Source organism: Microtus pennsylvanicus, chromosome 14, assembly GCF_037038515.1.
Source record: "Microtus pennsylvanicus isolate mMicPen1 chromosome 14, mMicPen1.hap1, whole genome shotgun sequence".
Classification (NCBI taxonomy): Eukaryota; Metazoa; Chordata; class Mammalia; order Rodentia; family Cricetidae; genus Microtus; species Microtus pennsylvanicus.
The window spans coordinates 26839134-26859573 of NC_134592.1; the positions used below are offsets into that span (position 1 = coordinate 26839134).

The 20440-nt window shown below is 37.7% G+C and overlaps 1 protein-coding gene across 50 annotated transcripts in view; it reads right to left on the reverse strand.

Annotated features, from left to right (window-relative positions):
* Positions 1-20440, reverse strand: part of Nrxn3 (neurexin 3) — a 1550418-nt gene that overhangs the window by 352199 nt on the left and 1177779 nt on the right. For all 50 annotated transcript variants that reach the window (XR_012907734.1, XR_012907733.1, XR_012907732.1 and 47 more), the window contains one exon: positions 5945-6126. Coding sequence is in view for 42 of the 50 variants with exons in the window: in XM_075948192.1 (XP_075804307.1) it covers positions 5945-6126 (182 nt within the window). In the remaining 8 variants the exon portion in view is untranslated. The remainder of the gene's footprint in view (positions 1-5944; positions 6127-20440) is intronic.

Below are 20440 nucleotides of genomic sequence, written 5' to 3' on the forward strand. Positions count from 1 at the left end.
AAATAAATTCCAGTGAGTGTTAGTATTAAGAAAAAAGACTTTAAGAATTCATAAGAATTATTTTCAATACCAATTTACAAGATGCAATTTTTCTGCTTCTGGCTATATTCTGTCTCTCACTGTTGCTTTATTTCTTTTTCTTCCACAGACAACAGATACTGTATTCACTGCATATCAGTCTATACTTTGTTGTGCATCTAATTTAATTACCCTTTCACTATAAGTAACACTGAACTTCTCCTTCCACAATTAACATCCAAAGTCAAATAATGATGCTTCAATTTTATGCAATCTCAGTGGACACACATCTGCAGCAGATGCTTGACCCTTGTCTCATGTCACTGCAGTTGACTTCCCTGGTCTGGAATGACATTGTCCCCAGATTTCATATGCTGGAAGGTTAATAGCCAATGTAACAATGTGAGAATGAAGAGATTTGGGGGAAGAAGACTGAACTTGAAGGGTGGTTTCCCTCTCTTCTGCCATGAGAGAGCACATCCCTCTCCTCTGCACGACAGGGTGTACTATAATGGAAGTTCAGCCATGAAGCCCTGATCAGCCAGGAACTAGCCCTGGACTTTCCAGTTTTCTAAGAGAAATTGCGAGAAGGAAACTCATATGATTTATAAATTGGTCAATCTCAGGTGTTTTGTTACAACAACACAGACTAACGCAGCACAGGTGCCTTGCATTACCATAACTTTCTTTGTTTCCACAGTGAATTATTCAGTTCAAGTGGGCTACTACACTGAACATGCAACTCTGGAAAGAAGTACAAATGGGTGCAGGAGGGTCTTCTTTCTATGTGTTGATTTCATTGGTTGAATAAAGAGACTGCATTGGCCTATTGATAGGACAGCAGCTTAGATAGACAGAGAAACAGAACAGGATGCTGGGAGAAAGGAGGCAGAGACAAAGAGAGATGCCATGAAGCTGCCAGGTCAGACATGCTGAATCTTTCCCGGTAAACCATGACCTCATAGTGACATACAGATTATTGGAAATGAGTTGAATCAAGATGTGAGAGTTAGCCAATAAGAGGCTAGATATAATGGGCCAGGCAGTGTTAAATGAGTACAGTTTCCATGTAATTATTTCGGGTATAAACTATCCAGGCTGCCGGGAGCCAGGTGGCGGGATGTGGCCCGCAGTTCCTTTTACAACAAGAAATGGCCAAAACTGTTTGTTGTTGTTTGTTTTGATTTAATGTTCAACAATCTTAGTGAATAGAGACTTGTGAATAAGAAGTACTTTAATTCACATCACCCCCAGGTAGGTGTCTACAATTAAGAAAAATAAAAATCCTCCTATTTTCATCTCCATGCATCCCCAGTCCAGCCACGAGAATAGATTTCTTCTATTTCCCCCTCCTCAGGAGATCAATGGGTCTCCCCCTTGAGTCCTCCTTGCTACTAATCCTCTCTGGGTCTGTGAATAGCAGCATAGTTACCCTTTACTTTTCAGTTAATATCCACTTATAAGTGAGTACATTCTATGTTTGAATTTCTGAGTCTGGGTTACCTGACTTCGTATGATTTTTTTTCTAGTTCCACCTATTTGCCTTCAAATTCCATTATGTCATTGTTTTTAACAGTTGAGTAATATTCCATTGTATAAAATGTACCACAGTTGCTTTATCCATTCTTCAGTTAGGGAATATCTAAGTTGTTTTCCGGTTGTGGCTATTATAAATAAAGCTGCTATAAACATAGTTGAGCTAGTGTCCTTGTGGTATGATTGAAGATACTTTGGGTATATGCCCAAAAGTGGTATAACTGGGTCTTGAGGTTGATTGATTCCCAATTTTCCAAGAAATTGCCTGGCTTTTAAAAACCCATTAATCGTTTTGGGTTGCCTTGCTTTAATACAAGGGGAGGAGCTTAATCCTATCTCAACTTGATATGCCATGTTTTGTTGATACTCATTGGCGGCCTGCCTCCTTCTGAAGAAAAGTGAAGTAGTGGAGGGGGTGGAGGAGAGGTCAAGGAAAGGAATGGAAGGCAAGGTGGCAAGGGAAACTGAGGTCAGTATATAGAATAAATAAATAAACTTAATTTAAAAAAATAAAAACAAGTGATTGAATGGTTGTGGGGAAGAGATACTGTCACCCTGCTGGTGAGAATGCTAACTAGTATATGAACTATGGAAGTCAATATGGAATTGCTTCAAAAAATTGAAAATATTCCTGGGGAAGTAGTTCAGTGGCAGAGAACTTGGTTATCATGTGTGAGACACCTCAGCATTGCTGATAAATAAATGAAAATATAATTATCCATAATCTAGATATACCATTCCTGAGTTAATGCTTGAAAGACTGTGTCAATGTGACCAAGAAATACCCTCATATCCAGGTTTATTGCAGTCATATTCGTAAAAACTAATAGAAATACTGTATGTCTGTCAGCAAAAAAATGGGTAAACAGCATGTGGTACATGTATACACTGGGATTTCATTCAGCTGTTATAAAACTGAAATCATGACATTTGCCAGAAAATATTTTTAACTGGAGACAGCTATGCTAAGAAATTTATTGGGCTCAGAAAGAAAGCATGTTTTCTCTAACATGCAGACTCTGGATTTAAAGATTGTGTGTGTGTGTGTGTGTGTGTGTGTGTGTGTGTATCTTAAATAGAAAGGGGACTGTAATGGGAAAGGAGTGGAAAGAAATGAATCTTCATTTATAAACAGATTTTTTTTCTATTTGTGATATTTATCTGTCTACTCATATTCATGTGGTTGCTTGCAAAGAGATAAAGAGGGTTTAGTTCTCTGAAGTTGCCATGTGGGAAGTCCTTCTATATATGTGTTGCTTTTATAGGATAATAAATAAAACCGTTTCGGCCAGTGGCTTATCAGAGTGAAGCAAGATGGGAGATCAAAGCAGATATAGAAAGAGAGTAGGCAGAGTCAAGAAGATGCCATGTAGCTGCCAAAGGAGACAGATGACAGAAACTTACAGGGAAATCACGAGCTTCATGGCAATACATAAAATAATAGAAATAGGTTAATTTAAATGTAAGAGTTAGTTCATACAAAGCATAAGCTAACAGGCCAAACAGTATTGTAATTAATACAGTTTCTGTGTAATTATTTCAGTTCTGGGCAGCCAGAAATCGAAAAAAATGACCTCTGCCACAGAGCTGGAGTTGCAGGTAGTTATAAGCCAACCAACATGGGTGTTGAGGAATGAACTTGGATCCTCCAAAAAAGCAACAAGAGTTCTTACTGCTGAGCTACCTTTCCTTCCCCCAAGGAAAGGATGTTAAGGAATTAGATAGGGCTGTGGAAGAGGAACATGAAGAGGAGCACAGAATGATGACGTACATATAAGAAAATACCAACAAGAAACTCTCTACTTTGTATGCAAACTTAAAATACAAAACAACCAATTTAACTAGGTTTTTGAAAAGACCCAGTGTAGAATGAAAGCTTTTGCCTCCTTCAAATCCATTTGCCTTCTACAATGACTCCTAAGAGCTTTTCTTTTAGAATAATTTTCTTAGTACAGTGAGACAAAACATTAAGGAAATGAAAGCATCCTTTATAAGACTGGCAATGTCTCGGGAAGAAACCTAACCAGTATTTATTATTTTGTTTTCTTGATGTCTCTACTTAACTCTTCAAAATTGGAGGCTAGATTTTACTACAATGTCTTGATTTTTCTCTTTTAATTCTTTTATTCTGATTGTATTAAGGAATACAGAAAAAAATCAGACTCATTAGCAAATTAAACACAGTTTTAAGTGACTGGAGCAATGAAGGTGCTCGTGTTTATTAAAATGTTTATTAAAAGGCAGGGTAGCCAGGTTACCTCCTTCAGAAACTGTATGGATTTTCTCACATTGCTGTAGGTAAAAATGACTCCTTTATATAATTCTTACTCTAGGTTTGGAAGGAAACATCTTTGGGGATTTTTCAGGGTTTTGTTAATAGCAGCCTCACTGATTAACAAGGTGATGCTACAGAGTCTGATGGAAATTTTCTTGTGACTATTTATTTTTATTAATAAATCAATAGTTAATATCAAAAGTAAAGAGCATTTTTATAAAGAGAATATCCACTAATAAATACAGAAAATGCATATTACTTGAACGCCAAAGCATGGTTAGAGATGCTTTTCAAACTCACCAAAGGGTTTGTATTTAATAAAATATAGTGTTCTAGTTTCTCTGAGCAGTTCTCAGTATCCACAAATGATTTGTATTCAACTCCCTATTACATTTCAAGCAAACTGCCAAATAGTGAGAGGAAAAAAAAAAACCCTCTTTCTTATGAGTGAAGACACCATACCAAACATGAAATGCTTAGAAATGGATACACTGACAGTATATTATCTGATGGTTAAAATATTAAAAAAAAAGTTTATGACTAGGCCAAATCATATTTTTTAGGAAGTCACACTGAACAAAAAAAAGAGAGAGAGAGAATATAAATCACCATGAAAATGCAAGTGAACTGGTAATAATAGCCTAGTTATAGCTGCCATGAAATAGTCATTAAGTTATATGCAGCATAAATCTCTCAGAGTTTCGTAAATGACGGTGGTGGCTCTTAGAGTCTAAATAAAGATAAACTGTAGTGACGGAGGCTTCCTCTCTCTTTGCTCCCTGGCGTAGACTTTATAATGTTTAAGCTCCAGCTCCTGGCACCATATGGCTCCTGGAGCATCTGAGAGAGAATTAAAAATCTGCAACTCAATTTCACATTTACTGACGACGAGCGCTTTTTGGAGCCCAAGGAGAGCTTTGTATGTCTATCTGGTCCCACTTCCAGACAACCCTGGCAGAGTACTGCTCTGGCCGAGCCTGTTGCTGCCGACCCAACTTGCCAGCATCAACTCTGCAGCTGGACAAGGAAAGTCTACATTCTGCTTTCTGGATCTGCAGATTAGCAAAAAGTTTGGTTCAAAGATTTCCAGCTCGTGCCCCCTTTCCTCTTTTGTGGAGATTGCCACTAATCCCAGATATCTTTTTTCTTAACTGCTTTTCTCCTCTGCTATTTGCACTGAGTCCTTTCTGCTCCAAATTAAATCCATTCTTTCTAGCCCTGCCATTGCTAACTAATGAGAACAATTCCTCTCCTTGCTCTTGGTGGCTACACGTGGGGTATTCACAAACGAGAATCATATCTTTCTTTAGCCTACTTTCCTAACTGTAGACTGCACAGGTGATAAAATGGGTTAATTGTTGCTATAAAAATATTTTCTATCCTCGTAAGGAAGTAATTTTTAATCCTCCAAATCATTTTAATTTCTTTGTTTTGCATGATTCTCTTATGATCTGCAGAGGCTGGGAGTAAAAATTCTACCCTCGCATAAACACAAGATCTAAAGGGAAATGTTAAGTATGCAATATACATGCATAACTCAACTTGGTCTTGGGACAATTTCCTTTGTGTTATGCCTGCTCTACTATTAGAGCCAAAGCTTGCATGACATATCCCGTTCATTCCTGTGATCACATTTGCAGCCCAGCTTTATGAATGAATTCTTATTGGAACAGACTCACCACATCCTAAACTCACACTGTCTATAGTAAAACCAACAGACTCTATAACCTGCAGCATCCATAATGGCGATATACTGCTCCTTTAGAAAAGGTTTGCCAACTGCAAGCTTAGGATGTTACTAACATTCCTCTTGGCTTCCCTTCTTGCCACATCTCAGTTGAACCATAACAGATAAATCTCTTTCCAAACCCAGTGGGCATCTAAGAGATTCACTACAAGACCAAAGTAAACAGTTAGCCACAGGAGTCTAAAAGGGACTCTTTTCTTTCTTGTTACTGAGGCATATTACTCTAGCAGTTTAGACAATTGAAGGCGGTCTTTGAAAGACTGTGCACCTCTGTTGCATTTATGTAGAATGTTCTGTGTTTATCAAACTCACACCTCAGATCATCAGGAAGACAAAAGACTCCAAGCCAAGGCTGGGAAGGTACTCACTATGTGAAGCTGGAGGAAGTCTCCAAGTCCCGGGGCGCTGTCAATGCGCACCAAGATGCCATCCTTCACAGTGGTGCTGAAGCCCACAGCCAGGCGGTCAGAGCGTGTGCTGGGTCTGTCATTCGCTGGCCAGGTGTAGAGGATGAGGCCACCGCTTTTCCCAAAGATGTATGTGGCACCAGCTGTAAAGGAAAAGAGAAAGGGCGCTTTAGGGCCACCATATTATGCACTGACTGTTCCAGCACGCTGCTGAGACTGCAGGAGAAAACTTCTCCTACTGAACAATATTTAGTTACTAAAAGGGATGACTTCGAAAACCTCAGAAGGTATCTTTCTCTTCAAATTAAAGATGCTAGCAATTGGGAATAAATAGCAAAATAGATGTTCCGGAGAGACACTCAGTACCTTCGGTTCCTGATGCATAACAGTGGAGCAAGGGTGATACAGTAGATTATGAACTTTGCTACATGTTAAACAATTTTCCCTCTACTATAGCAGCAGAGTACACCAACCATTTGGCTAGGACAGGCATGAGACAGAAACATTCTCTCCACCTCTGACTATCAGAATATTCTCATCAGTTCAGTCAGCTGTACCACAAGGCCTGTAAATAAGTCCAAAGGTACTATTGCTTCTGTAATCCACAGAAAGAAAGTGTAGCCTGGAGACAGGAAGCTATACAGGTGTTGCACGAGGAGGATGGGGGCCCTTTGTTTGTCCCGGCTACCTGACTAGCTTATACCCAAAATAATCACAAAGAAACTGTATTCATTTAAACACTTCCTAGCCCATTAGCTCTAACTTCTTATTGGCTAATTCTTATATCTTAATTTAACCCATTTCTATTAATCTGTGTAATGCCACATGACTGTAGCTTATCGTCAAGATTCTAACCAGTGTCCATCTCAAGCAGGAGATCTATGGCATCTCTATGACTCTGCTTCCTTCCTCCCGGAATTCAGTTCTGTCTTCTCCGCCTACCTAAGTTCTGCCCTATCAGACCAAGCAGTTTCTTTATTGATTAACCAATGAAAGCAACACATAAACAGAAGGACCTCCTACACCATACAGGTGAAGCAATCTCTCTATGAAATGTTTACTAACAGTAGTGTTTTTCCTTCCCAAATTTTGGATTTGGGAATTTCACCTACATAAAATTGAGCTATTCTATGTTGGGGCTCCAATGTAAACATCAACTTTGCTTATGCTTCTTATAGTTTATGTGTAAGGGCTGCAGACTACTTTAGAGAGCAGATATTAGGGTGTCTGAGCCTTGACTCTTAGAACCTATCACATGATGTCAGATGTGACTTTCCCAAACACGGCGCTTTGTTAATGTTCAAACATTCTTGTATATTTCAAATGTGGAGTTTCTGGACTAGAAATGATCTAGATGGATAATAGAAGGCATGTACATATTTCATTGTTACATTGCTATAAACATTTCTGGAGTTCTCCAAGAAGACGAATCCTCTTCCTCAATATTTATTTAGTAGCATTTATCTGATATTGGTGAAACAGTTCTCTATCTCGTTTTAGAAATTAAAATCCAAAAAGGAGATACAGGAGATGCAGAAAACCATCTCAAGATAATGACTTATTAACCTGACAAATTATGTGTGGTTAGGTGTGCCAATGCTGTTACTATTTACTCGTGTTTTTACTATTACCAACATTGATCTTGGGGTTACAAGAATATATTAATTGAAGCTACTTATAAAACCAAAAGGGAGAAAATGAAGAAAATATTCTGCGACAGTTGGTCTTATTTGTCAACTTGATGGAATCTATTAATTACCTATGAGTAGAACCTTCTGGGGATGGCCATGAGAGACTGTCTAGATTGGATTCATTGAAGCGTAGAAACACAACCTGAAGGCAGGTGGGTGGGGTCATGAATTAAATACTAGAATGAATGTCAGCTGAGCTCTGAGCTCTGTAGTGTTCTCCCCAGCATCCTGACTGCTGATATAATATGATTGGTTATCTGTAACATTTGCCACCATCATTTCGCTGCCTGATGCACTACATCCTGGAACTGTGGGCCAGAACAAACCATTTTTCTTTAAGTTGGTTTTTAGCACAGGGCACTTTATCACAGAAAGGTGTCAAGTAACTAATACATATTTGCATTTTAAAATATTTTAAAGTCTATCTTAAGAAACGAGTATCTACTTCTAAATCGGGGTGAACCTTTGAATTTGGCAGGCAAAATATACTTTGATGTTGTAGCCTTGGGGGTTTTCTGCCAGTTACCAGAAGTGAGTAGTTTTGTATGCTATACTTCTTAACATCCAAAGATCAATTGGTAATTGATTTTTCCCATGTGAATCCCAGGGAACTTTGTTGTGATAAGTACACACTAGTTTTGTAAACATTAGATAGCCAATCTTCAGCATTTACTAAAACTCTCAGTCACCGATCCATATCTATTGTCACAGTAAACTTACAGAAAATATTGGAATAAATTGCGCTGGTTGCACATTCAATAAACTACATGGCTTGTTTAGAAATAATAGGCTCATTTGGGCTAGAACTGGGAGTTTATGTCATATGCCATCCTTGTAGGAGCACTAAGCCATCTGGGATGTGTGGAAACCCACTTTCCTTTTTGAAAGGTCACCTATGCGACTTGTTTCCGTTAACTCCATTTGTACATCACAAGCAGCACAGAATTTTTGTCACTTTATGAGTTTCTCAGTCCTTAGGGGAGTCTCCAGAAGCCCACCAGAATCATCCAGAGGAACTGGGACGATGGTATGCAAAGTTTATGTTAATTCCATATGCAAAACAATGTTTGCTCCCTACTACCCACAAACACCCTCAGAGCTGTTTAAAATTAGAAATCTTGGTAAAAACAATTTATGCTTAATATCTCTCCATCTGTGAAGAGTTTAAACAAGTCCTTTTCTGAAGATGATCACAAATGTCACCATTGCTCTCTATTCTTTATTTGGAAAACTGAAGGTTAGTCAGTGATTAATGTATAAAATCACCAAAAAAATGCAAATCAGCCTGTGACATTTCATGCCAGTTTATAAAATCTTAACCAGTTCTGTCCTACATTCATAGTGGATTGGCAACAGAAGCTCATTCTTACAGTACCAGGGAAGAATTTTATCGGCACAAAAATAATATTAAACATGCAGAGCAAGGCACATGACTTTATATTTTACAAAGCCTTTTCTTCAACATTAGGTGGGGCTCAGCAATGGCAGGGACCACTTCATCAAACGTTTTACAGATATGGAAGCAGAAGCTCAAATGTCTGTCTTAAATCAGAGACAGCCAGTCTTAATTGCACCCGAGAGCCTTTTTTCATCAAATACCAATGCAATCACAGAACATGATTCAACAATGGAGCTAAGTTCTGCACTTAGCCTTACATACTTCATGTCTTCTAAGGCTGAAATAGAAGACAAGCAAAGCCACTGCCCCAGGGCTGGCAGGCTGGCAAATAGCATTCTAGTTTTCAGCAAGCAGGAAACTTCACAAACTCTCTTTACTTCTCTGTTTACCCACTGCTCTGTCCAATAATTTTCCATGCTCCACATAAAGAAGCTGTTGGAAGATAATTCACAACCTCTTACATATTTAGAAGTCATGGTGGTGCTAATTTTAAATCAGTAGAGACAAAAGCCTCTTTATAACATTAGCACATAGGTTCAAAGGCATTGTTTATTTTCTAATTCTGGATTTACAATGGCATAATCTTAGATAATTCCAATTTTGTAGATGAAAGGTATAAAAAATACAATATGCCAAAGTTTGGTATCTTCTACATGGCAGAAAGACTTGTTCCTGTTGCTGGGATTGAGTTTACTAATAAGGAGGGCCAAACATTGTGAATAGTACCACAGCCCAAAAATCCTGTTAGATGAAATTAATTAATTGCCATAATTTTCTATATTGACTGTGCCATTTTCCCAGTTTTCATGTTTTTGCTATCTTGAATGGCTTTTAGAAACAAACACAAACTTTCTGTTCATTTTAAACAAAATGCGTCTAGACCTCCAAAGAGGACATAATTACATTGCTTTCGAATTTCAAATTTAAAAAACAATTTGCTATTTTTAAATTACAAATCAATGTTTCAAGAATATCCAGGCAATGTTAAGAAGATCCATTGAGGATCTTCACCTCAGAGCCCCATGACACCAGAGTTGGGGTTGTCTGCCCTGAGCTTGCATTTCTGTTGGACGGGATCTGACTGGACTCTGTATGGTGTTGCCAAGAGCAGGTTACATTTATGCATCATCAGAACAATATGATTTAATACATTCGAGTAAACAAATGGAAAATAAACCAACCGAGTTAAAAATGGCTATGCCTGCCTTTGGGTCTTTGGGTCATTTAGAAAAAAAAAACACACAGCTTTTATAAAGAGCGGTGTGAGGCTGCTCTGCTGACTCTTAACCAAGACAGTATTTTAAGAATGAAATCCTGCATAGTTCCCTTCCACCAACTGAGATTTAGTAGGTATTTGCATTATCTTCTGATCTGTCACTATTTCACCCACAATCCACAAATAATAGGCTTAGGTTACGACTTCAAACTGATTAGCCATATACTCAGATGGAAGTGAAGGTGCATTAAGAATTGGAATTGAAAAAGCGAAGCTGTGAGGTGGGGGCTGGAACATAGAAAAGTCATTTGGATGGAGAAAGAGGGTTCACCATGCTGCAATGGAATAGAAGCAGGAGGAAGTGCTAAAAAGTAGTCAAGCGTAGGCCTATAATGTAGTGGTTAGGTAGATGATTTAGAATTTCATAAGAGAAGATAGATAGAGGATAAATTTTTCTAGTTCATGTTTCTTTACAGTATTGTAAAAGCAATGACAGACTTTTTTCTTATTATTATTTTACCAGAATTTGGTTGTTGATGACAACTCAAATTTTCCTTGTTTGGACCATTTAGATAATAATTGTGGCTATTTTTTTTTAACTTAGCAGCTCCAAGGCCCTCTGTTTATAATGATCTTTCTGTCTCTAGGCCCTCATCCAATTCACTTTTTTTTGGATGATCACCAAAAAAGTAGTATTAAGGACTTGCTTAAGATTCACACACACTGTGTGTGTGTGTGTATTTATATGCATATCTGTATGAGGGAAATTTAAGATAGAAAACATAATTGACTATCTGTGATTCATTTGTTATTTTGTTTATCAAATAATTATAGGTAACATGGCTTTGAAAAGTCTTCAGATACTATTGTTTTATATTTTAAATACAAACCAGATTTCTGGAAACAACTTTTATGGTTGTTGGAATAGAAATGCTTTCTGGAAGTGCTACCTGTGAGTGCTAAATTTAGCAAGAGCTAGATAAACTTCTGGAAGAGAGCTAAAGCATGAGAGTAACAAATCAGTACAGTGAGTGTACACTCACATACCATATGGTATGCAAAGCTGGGCAAGAGATAGAATTCCACTGCTATCCTGGCCCCTTTGAACACTGAGAACTTAGAGTCCTATACGGCAGTGAGATAACACCACTGTTCCCTATGACTTCCTGGCTCTCTCTGATCAGTCCTTCATCAGCACCATGTAGAGACACAGTTGTGATCTTTATCACAAAAACTGGCAAATCCTATTGGAGAACAAATGGACTATCAATGACATAAAATATATTCCACCAGGAAATTTTCTTGCTGCTATTACAACTATATTTAATTCATATCATAGAGCTAATAAAAATAAAATAGAAAGACTTGAGGCTTACAGCTGACCTAATCTTCTTCCAGCTTATAAAAGGACAAAGCTAGGGGATGTGTCATAGTTACTTATGCCTTAATGAAATAATTTCACAATTATTTTCAGAATGATCTATCATTTCTTCTCAACCTCCTTCTTATTTCTGCATCTTTGGGGTGGTGTATCACATCCATTCATTCCTAATGGTAGGAACTTACATATCTGTGGCACTGTGTGTTTTCAAATTACCTTCCCTGGGAGTATTTCTTCTGAGTCACCTTAGCTCAGCACTCACTGAAATTTTAATGGGATTTTTTTTCTTGCTGTTTTAATTTTTAAAGAAATAATGAAACTACAGAGATTCAACAGCTTGAGGGGGTGCTAAGTGGCGGGAGGAGAATACGGTCACATCTTGACAGTCTTCAGCCTTACCTCCTGTCTCTGTGCACTCATGGGATCACATGCCCCAATGGAGGCCCTAGAAACCAGCTGCTACATAAAGAGGAGGGAAGGATGAGCGACAGATAAAAGTCTGCAATCAAGACCTCAGCAGCACAAAGGCAGACACCAGCGGAGAAGAGGGTAACTGATGCAGGTGTTACCAACAGCCCTCCAACGAACTTATCAGAAGGATAGTTTGCCGATCTGTTTCCCACTAGAACGTTTTTTTTTTAAAAAAATCAAAAAAAAAAAATGATAAAATGACCTTAGATAAAGTAAAAAGAAAGCACTTAACCTTAAAAGAGAAAATTCACCCATTTTTTAACATCATGTCGTTTTAGCAAAGAAATAAGTAAATTTGCTGCTTTTAAATTAAAGTAAGCAATACATAGGAGTGAAGTGTGGCCCCAGGGAAACCCAAGCTCTGTTTCTTAAGCAACGATTAGGGATAGCTTTGGGGTGGGGAGGTCCTCAAGATAGGGCAATTTCTTTCTTTTTCTTGAAGGAAGAGCAATGATATTTGAAATTAATCCTTCAAACAAGTCAATATTCTAAGGTACCAGAAACAAGAGTTTCTATGTAAATGATTCAATGAACAGCACCAATGCTGATTCAGTATAGTACTGAATTTGTTCAGCAACATGGGAGTTCAGACATGCCTAATGAGACCCCTGGGTATAATATCCAATGTCATAGAACACCTTGCGGCAGGAAGATATAAAATTAACAAATTAATGAAATGCTTTTCTATGAAAGTCTACTATTATTTAGTTACAAAAATAAATAAAATCATACAAAACCACTTTTCCTGGGGATTTGTTAACTGCTAAGCCATCTCTGCAAATATTCTTGGAACTGGTGAGAGGAATGCTAAGGATTTCCTGAGGAGAAATGAAGAACTCACTTGCTTCTTCTAAAGCTTAACAACTGATGGACATATCTATTTCTGTGTTACTTTTTGAATACCTCTACTTCCCCCAAAGTCTGAGTAATATAAAATGATACACAGTTTCAGCAGGCTCTCAGAAACACAGGCAAACACACACACCCTCTCTCTAAGTGCCAGGGATAATGGTGTTTCCAGAAACATAGCACTTTGGAAACATCATATGAGACAAACATAGAAGACAGGTAGGTATCTTTCTCATAAACTCCAGGCTACCACTGCCAAGGCTAAAGAAGATGTTTGGTGATACTTAAATTGATCTGAAAACAACAAGTCTGGAGGCACTCTCAAATTCTCCTTAGTGGAACTGGCTCTTTTCCTAAGACCTCTGTCTTATGGGGCAACTTTTTCTTTTGCAAACTCTTCAGTTGTACTTAACACTAATCATGATACCAATGCTAACAGTGGGATCAATGTTCGTATCGGCTCTGTGAATGAGTGACTCCCAGCACACAATATAGTTTTCTAAACCTGTAGAGAGGAGAAATTACTGCTGTTTTCAATCACTATCATGAGACAGGGAAGCATCATAGCTGGCATGGGTCACTTGAACATCTGAAATTTATTTTCTCTCATTTTTTGAGACCAGAAGCCTGCCTCTGTGGCTTACAGACAGCCATTTCCAGCCTCGCTGTTTGCATGGGCTAACACGTGAGTGACACCAGATGGGTATTGTACCCATTTGTCCTAATCTCCTGTGAAGATACTAGGCATATAGGATTAGGAATTACTCGTGTAAACCCAGCTTAATCCATTTACATATTCAAAGGCTCTATCTCTAAACATAGTCTACAGATTTTTGCTGTCTGTGGGGGTTCTTGGACCAGTCACCATGGATACCAAAGGATGTCTTGGCATGAGTTTGTGAAAACACCGTTCAGTTCCTAACAGTTCCTGTCTCCATTTTAATGATGAGACAAGTCAAACGGTAATGTGCCCAGGAGTAATTATACCACACTCGTAAAACTGTCAATTTGGCAGGTCAACCTCCACTACTAGATTTATACCAGAGATTATCCCACGGCCAGCAAAATTTAACTTCCATAGTAGCCATACCGGTTTCTCACATAAGAAAACAAAGTCCTAGCAAATTGCACAGTATGTGGGTTTAAAGAAATAAATATTAATATTAAGTTTTGTCATCAAACAAGATGAAAATCCAGAGCCCTTCTGTACTATGAGTTTCTGAGGGGTGAAGCTGTTTAAGTTATCTCTTGGTCAACAATTGTAAGTGCTTGGAAAAGAAATCTTGCTGAGTTAATCATCCTGGCCCGCCTCTCCGAGCGCATCTTCACATGGCCATTCAGGCATGGAGAAGGACTGCAGATGAAGCAAGAAGATGAGACAGCGCCTTCATCCAGCTCAGCGATTTGTCACCTCAACGTGGGAATATTTTATAAATACTCATCAATTAGGGTTCATAACGGTGCACATGATCGAGCCGCGCACAGCTTTCAATTTATAAAAGAAAACTACCCACACGCATATATGCATGATTTTTCTTCAGTGAATTTTTGGCAGGCTCAGATAAGAAAATCACACCCCATTTTGTGTCAGATTGTCTTCTGTTACCCCTTAGTTCCTAAATCACATCACAAATTGGTTTTATGGGGACATGGAGGGGAGAACAATGTGGTCTTCATTTTATTTCGTAGAGCATTAGCTAACAGCAAAGATCATATGTCCATGTCTGTTCGGAAACTACAAATGAATGAGACAGAAAGCAAAAGTGATCATCTGGTGATTACTCATCAGCCTTTTCTGTTGCATTATTTTTCCCCCAAAACACAGATGCTTCTAATAGCATCTCTAGGGCTCAGGATAGAAGAAAGCCAAGTAGAAGTTCAAACTCCCTTATTTTCTATTTCTTCTTTTCTGCCACAGCTTTGAAATACCTTTCTGAGAGCAATCAAGGGGTTTCTCCGGAAGGAAATGCAGATGAAAAGCAATGGCTTTGATTTAAATGCCTGATTTATATGGACTTCCACACTTTCTAGGGTCAGGGACTATGCAAAGATAATTTTGGTGCTTTTGTGGCTCTAATACATAAAACCTGATTTTCCTGAAAAAGTTGTCTAACATTTTTGAAGGGTAATGACACTGAGTTGTTTAATACACATTCTCTAACTAAAAACCCACCGCAGAGTTAGGAAGGAGGAAGGCGTGGGAACTACTATGGCTTCTTAGTAGATAATCCTCATTTCTCTTCACTGTGCCTCTGTTTCTACATGGTTAAAAAGCTGATAGGAGCTCATGAGACTCCTGCCTCAGCTGAGGAGATACTGACAACTGGTGGAGGCTGTGGGAAGGCTGGCCATTTTTATTTCGGTGTATGGTCATTGGTAGTTTTCTCATGAATAAATGAATGGTCCCATACCTGTGCACATTTAAACAGCATTAATCGGATGAGGAATATATTGAAAAAATAATAAAGAACAAAGGCTGGCTATACAAAGTGCTTACTGTGAAAATACAAAACTCTGAGTAACAATCTCCACAACCCTCACAAAAGCTAGGTATGGTGGTACCTGTCTCTAAACCCTAGGGAAGCAGAAATAGGGCAATCCCAAGGCTTACTGGCTAGCCAGGCCGGTCCAATTGATGAGCTTCAGGGTCAGTAGGGACCCTGTTTGCCCACGATGAAAAGTGATAGAGAAAGAGGCCCAATATTCCCTTCTGACTTCTACATAAACATACACGCATGTGCTCATATATATGTACACATACAGGGACACACACAACATATTACACACACATACACACAGTCAACAAAATTTAAATAATTTAATATTGCCATGCTATCAGGAGTAGCTCAAAGTGAACTGACATCCCTCTTATCTTTGTAACTGACCTGAACATTTGTTTTAACATAAGGAACAAGAAATCCCTTTATATGTAAGTTATTGTTTTTCTCAAAACTAGTTGATTTGAATGAAAATTATCAGCTTTAAAATAATGTACTCTACTATCATGGCCAAGAGGAATTACTGAAATGTTAAAAAAAAATTCTGTAGTGATAAAGAGTCTGCTAGACATTCAGAAGAAAGTGACTGACAAACTGCCAATATAGGCAGAACTGTCTTTGAAATTTCCTGCTTTGTGGAAAAGTCTGCTGGATACTATGGGCCTGTAGGCCTAAGATGGATGCCCCAATAGTACAGAAGAACTTTGAGTGACTGTTCAGGCAGCAAAAAGTGTCTGTCAGTTCTATAGTTTTGGAAGTTGTTTATAATGCACTTCCTATTTACATAGGTAATATTATTTCCTTCTGGAGTCTTTGATGGAGTTGAAGAATATATAGTTATAATGTAGTTTTTCTTAGTTATGATAAAAGATAGGTATAAATACTGTAATTGCAAATCTTGCTTGATACCTATTTTGTTATATGTAATTTTTCTGTGTTAAAGTTAAAACCTTCCTTTTTATTTAAACAGAAAAGGGACGGTGATGTGGGATTACCCTCTGTATGCTGTGAATACCATTGGTTAATTAAGAAGCTGTTTTGGGCCTGTGATACCATAGAGCAGAGCTAGGTGGGGAAAACTAAACAGAATGTTGGGAGAAAGATTGCAGAGTCTTGAAGAAGCCATGGAGCTGCCGCCAGAGATATACATGTCAAAACTTTGCCAGTAAGCCACAACCACATAACCATACACAGAATAATAGAAATGGGTTAAATTAAAATTAAGAGTTAGCCAATAAGAAGCTAGAGCTAATGGGCCAAGCAGCGATTTAATTAATACAGATTCTGAGTGGTTATTTCAAGAGTCTGGGCAGCTGGGAAATAAACAAATGGCCTCCTACAACAATAAGTTAGAAGCCCTGATGACCCTCAATGGATCTGAACGCAGAAGAATTGACTAGGAATGACTATATCAACAACTCGGGAGTAGCCCCCAAGAGAAGGAAACGCACAGTAAGTTTTTTGTTTCTTTACTTGCTTGCTTGCTTGTTCATTAAGACAGAATCAGATGCATCCCAGGATAGCTTTCAACTCACTCTGTAGCCTAGGCTTCCATTCTTGGTCCTCCTGTTCTTTACTTATTAAGTGCTGGGATTTACATGTGTGTGTCATCCTATAAGCGTTTGTATTTCATATTGGGACACTTGGTGTTCTGGGTGTGTTCTCCTGACAAAAGCTTATGGATTTTATAGTTAGGGTATATAATGGACATGCGGAGGTGAGGAGAAAATGTCATCTGTGAGGATGGAGGTCCTCACCTGACATCATACAATATGTCTTGATTGGGGCCTTCTTGAGTACCAGACCTATAACATACAAATTTCTGTTGCTTACAAAGATCAGTTTAGAGCACTTGGCTACAATGACTTACGCGAACTAAGATACTAAAATATCCAATATCCTATTTCCCTCTTTCTGAAGTTAAACTTTCAGTTATTGTGCAAAGTAATGAGATTCATTATACTATTTTAACACTTCTTATTCAACCCCTCTTCTCTTGCCTCCCCACCTCCATCATGCCTTCCTTGGTGTGTCCTGTCTTTTAATCAGGCTGTCCCCTGGTTGCATGTTGCATGTATTTTGTTATGCTCTCATTTGACATTCCCCCTTAAAATGTCTTAATCCCATGGTCCCTCTTTCTAACATGCACACACCAACAGATAGCAAACATACAATTACAAAGCCGAAACAACTTAGATAATTTCTCTCATGAATATTCATACAGTTTTGTGAGTAAACTCAAGGCTGCATTAGAACTTGATTCCAAGACTATGAGACATAGTACATTATAACTTTATAGGTAGCTACTCACCATAATTTATTATTTCACCTAATTAAAGGAGAATTAGAATATAATTTTATCTAGGATTTAACAAAATCCTAGAGCCATTCCTTCCCAAATTTTAATTAAAAAAGGAATGAAGTAAGGTGTTTTAAATATGATAGCAACTGTCAAAACCAACTAACATCAATCGTACCAAGCAATAAAACACACAGCCTTTGACGGTGAAATCAGGGAACAAGAGGTATTCATTAGTACAGTATTACCAGACATTATGTAGATGTCTCATTAAAACAGTAAAGCATTAAAATAAAATAATCTGTAAATACTGGAAAGGAACACAGTGAGTTTCAAAGAATACATGAACAAATACCAGCATATACCAAATAACTCTTCAAACTCTATTAAATTAGTAAGAACAAGTGATAAGGTGATGTAAGTTACATACATGCAAATCAATCACTTGTCACCCTCTTAAAATTGATGCACTAATTTCCAGGAGAATAATAAACCATTTGATGGAAAAGTAAATTTTTTATTGGAAAATTAGATATATGTGTGAAAAGAATGACTTTGGATACTTGTTTTACATTATTGATTAATACTCAGATTATATAAGCAAATATAAAACAAAATTTTTTAAAAATCCACTTAGACAATGGGAAGAGTTGAAGATGTTATCCTGCGGTAGGACATCTTTGGCCTGTGCAAGGCCCTGGTTCAATCCCCGGCAACATCAAAGAATGAAAAATACCAGGGTAAACAGATGGACAATAAAAGGCATGAGAAGACATTCCATGTGACTAATTAATATTGAAATGCAGATCAAGCCTTCCCCAAAATATTCCTTTTTAAGTATTGGCAAGGATATAGAGGATACTTTTATATCATTAGTGGGAATTTACAATGGTGTAGCCACTGTGGAAAATGAATGGCAGTTCCCTAACACACACATACACATTCACACATTTACATGATCTGTTTAGTTTATGTCTATCTGTATTCTGGAATGAGTCAAAAACACAGACCAAACTACATGTTTGTATACCTCTTCTCATAATGACATCATTCACAATATTGAGAAAGCATAAAGAACTGAAATACCTCTAGATGAATGGTTGAAAATAATGTGATCTACAGATACAGGGAAGCACTAGTCAGCTTTAAAAAGTAACGTAATTGTGACAATTACTAGCATGTGGATGAGCCTTGAGGAAATTGAAATAAGTCAGGCACAAGTCATATAAATGTCAATTCAGAACTAGAGAAAGGAGGGTAGTGGTTGTTTGGCCTGGGGAATGGTGGTTTATTGTGTGAAGAACTACAGTTTGTGATGCCAGAGAAGGTCTTGGAGGATGATACCATTATAATTAGTACCACTGAATAATACACTTAAATATGGCTAAAATGGCAAACTTTGTTATATATGCTTTATCATGACAAAAAAATGAATAGCTTACCATGACAAGAAAAAAAAAGACAATAAAAACAATCTATAAAATATCTTTACAAAATCAACAAGGAGGTCAAGCAAGAAAATCTTCCTAAAATAAACTATAAGTTAGAAGGGCATAAAGTATTTATACATGATAAAGTCACATGACAATAATAAATAGGGACAATAGGAACATGTTAACTCTGTCATTCTTTAAGGCACTTCCGAACAGAGTCTAATTGTTTTTGAAGTTTATCAAGGAAGATAAATGGATAAGAGCTGCCACAAAAAAAATTTACAGTAAAGAATAAGGAGATAGGAAAGTTCAGAGCAAGCCTATAATACAGGACAGAGGAGGACCAGGAAAACAACTGCGAAATGTAAAGACAGTGTCATCTACACAGTGAGTGTCAACTAGCCAGGGGAACCTAGTGAGACCTTATCTCAAAACAACAAGAATATCAAAGAGAAGAAAAGACTTTAGACATTAAAATTTAGTGATTGAACTGGAGTCAGAGTGATCTCCCTTTGGTAAACAAATTGCAACAGGGTAGTTACTGAGAATGGAGTGTGGATTCATATTTAGCCTAACCTAAGTCATGGAAGGGTCATTTATATGAAGGCCATCATTAAAGACTGATAAGGCATGGTGTAGTATATTTGGAAAACACAGAATCATCTTTTTTTTGTGTAGCGTGAAGGTTGAAGAACAGAGAATGGCAAAGTAGCTCTTGAAGAAAGCCGAGGAGAGCTGTTGAGTGCCCGGTGTCCTCGTAAGATGATGCTTACTTACACCTTACTGGATTTGCCAGTTTTCTCCTTAAAGCAATTAGGGGTTCACAACAGAAAGCCTTTAAGGGCCACCCCTATGACTGCCAACATTTAAAAATAAATCTTTCTGAACACAAAAAAATTTAGAAATTGAAAAAATGTATTACCCTCCAATATCAAAGTTTTAACAGGAAATTTTAGTATTTAAAAAGTTAGTTTGGTCAGTGGGAAATAGGTGTGAGAAATAAAATGTAGTTTTCTGTGTAGAAGACAGAAAGAAGAGAAACCACACTTTCAAAACTTATGAGCCCAAATATATTACATCTCATTGATGCTGCTTCTGTCCCATGCAACCAGCAAAAAACTGAACAATGCTCACTTCGAAAGAATTTTCTTTAATCTCTCGGGCCCTGGAGTGGAGCACTTTTGACACCTGCTCATGGCCCTATGTTTTAATTCATGAAG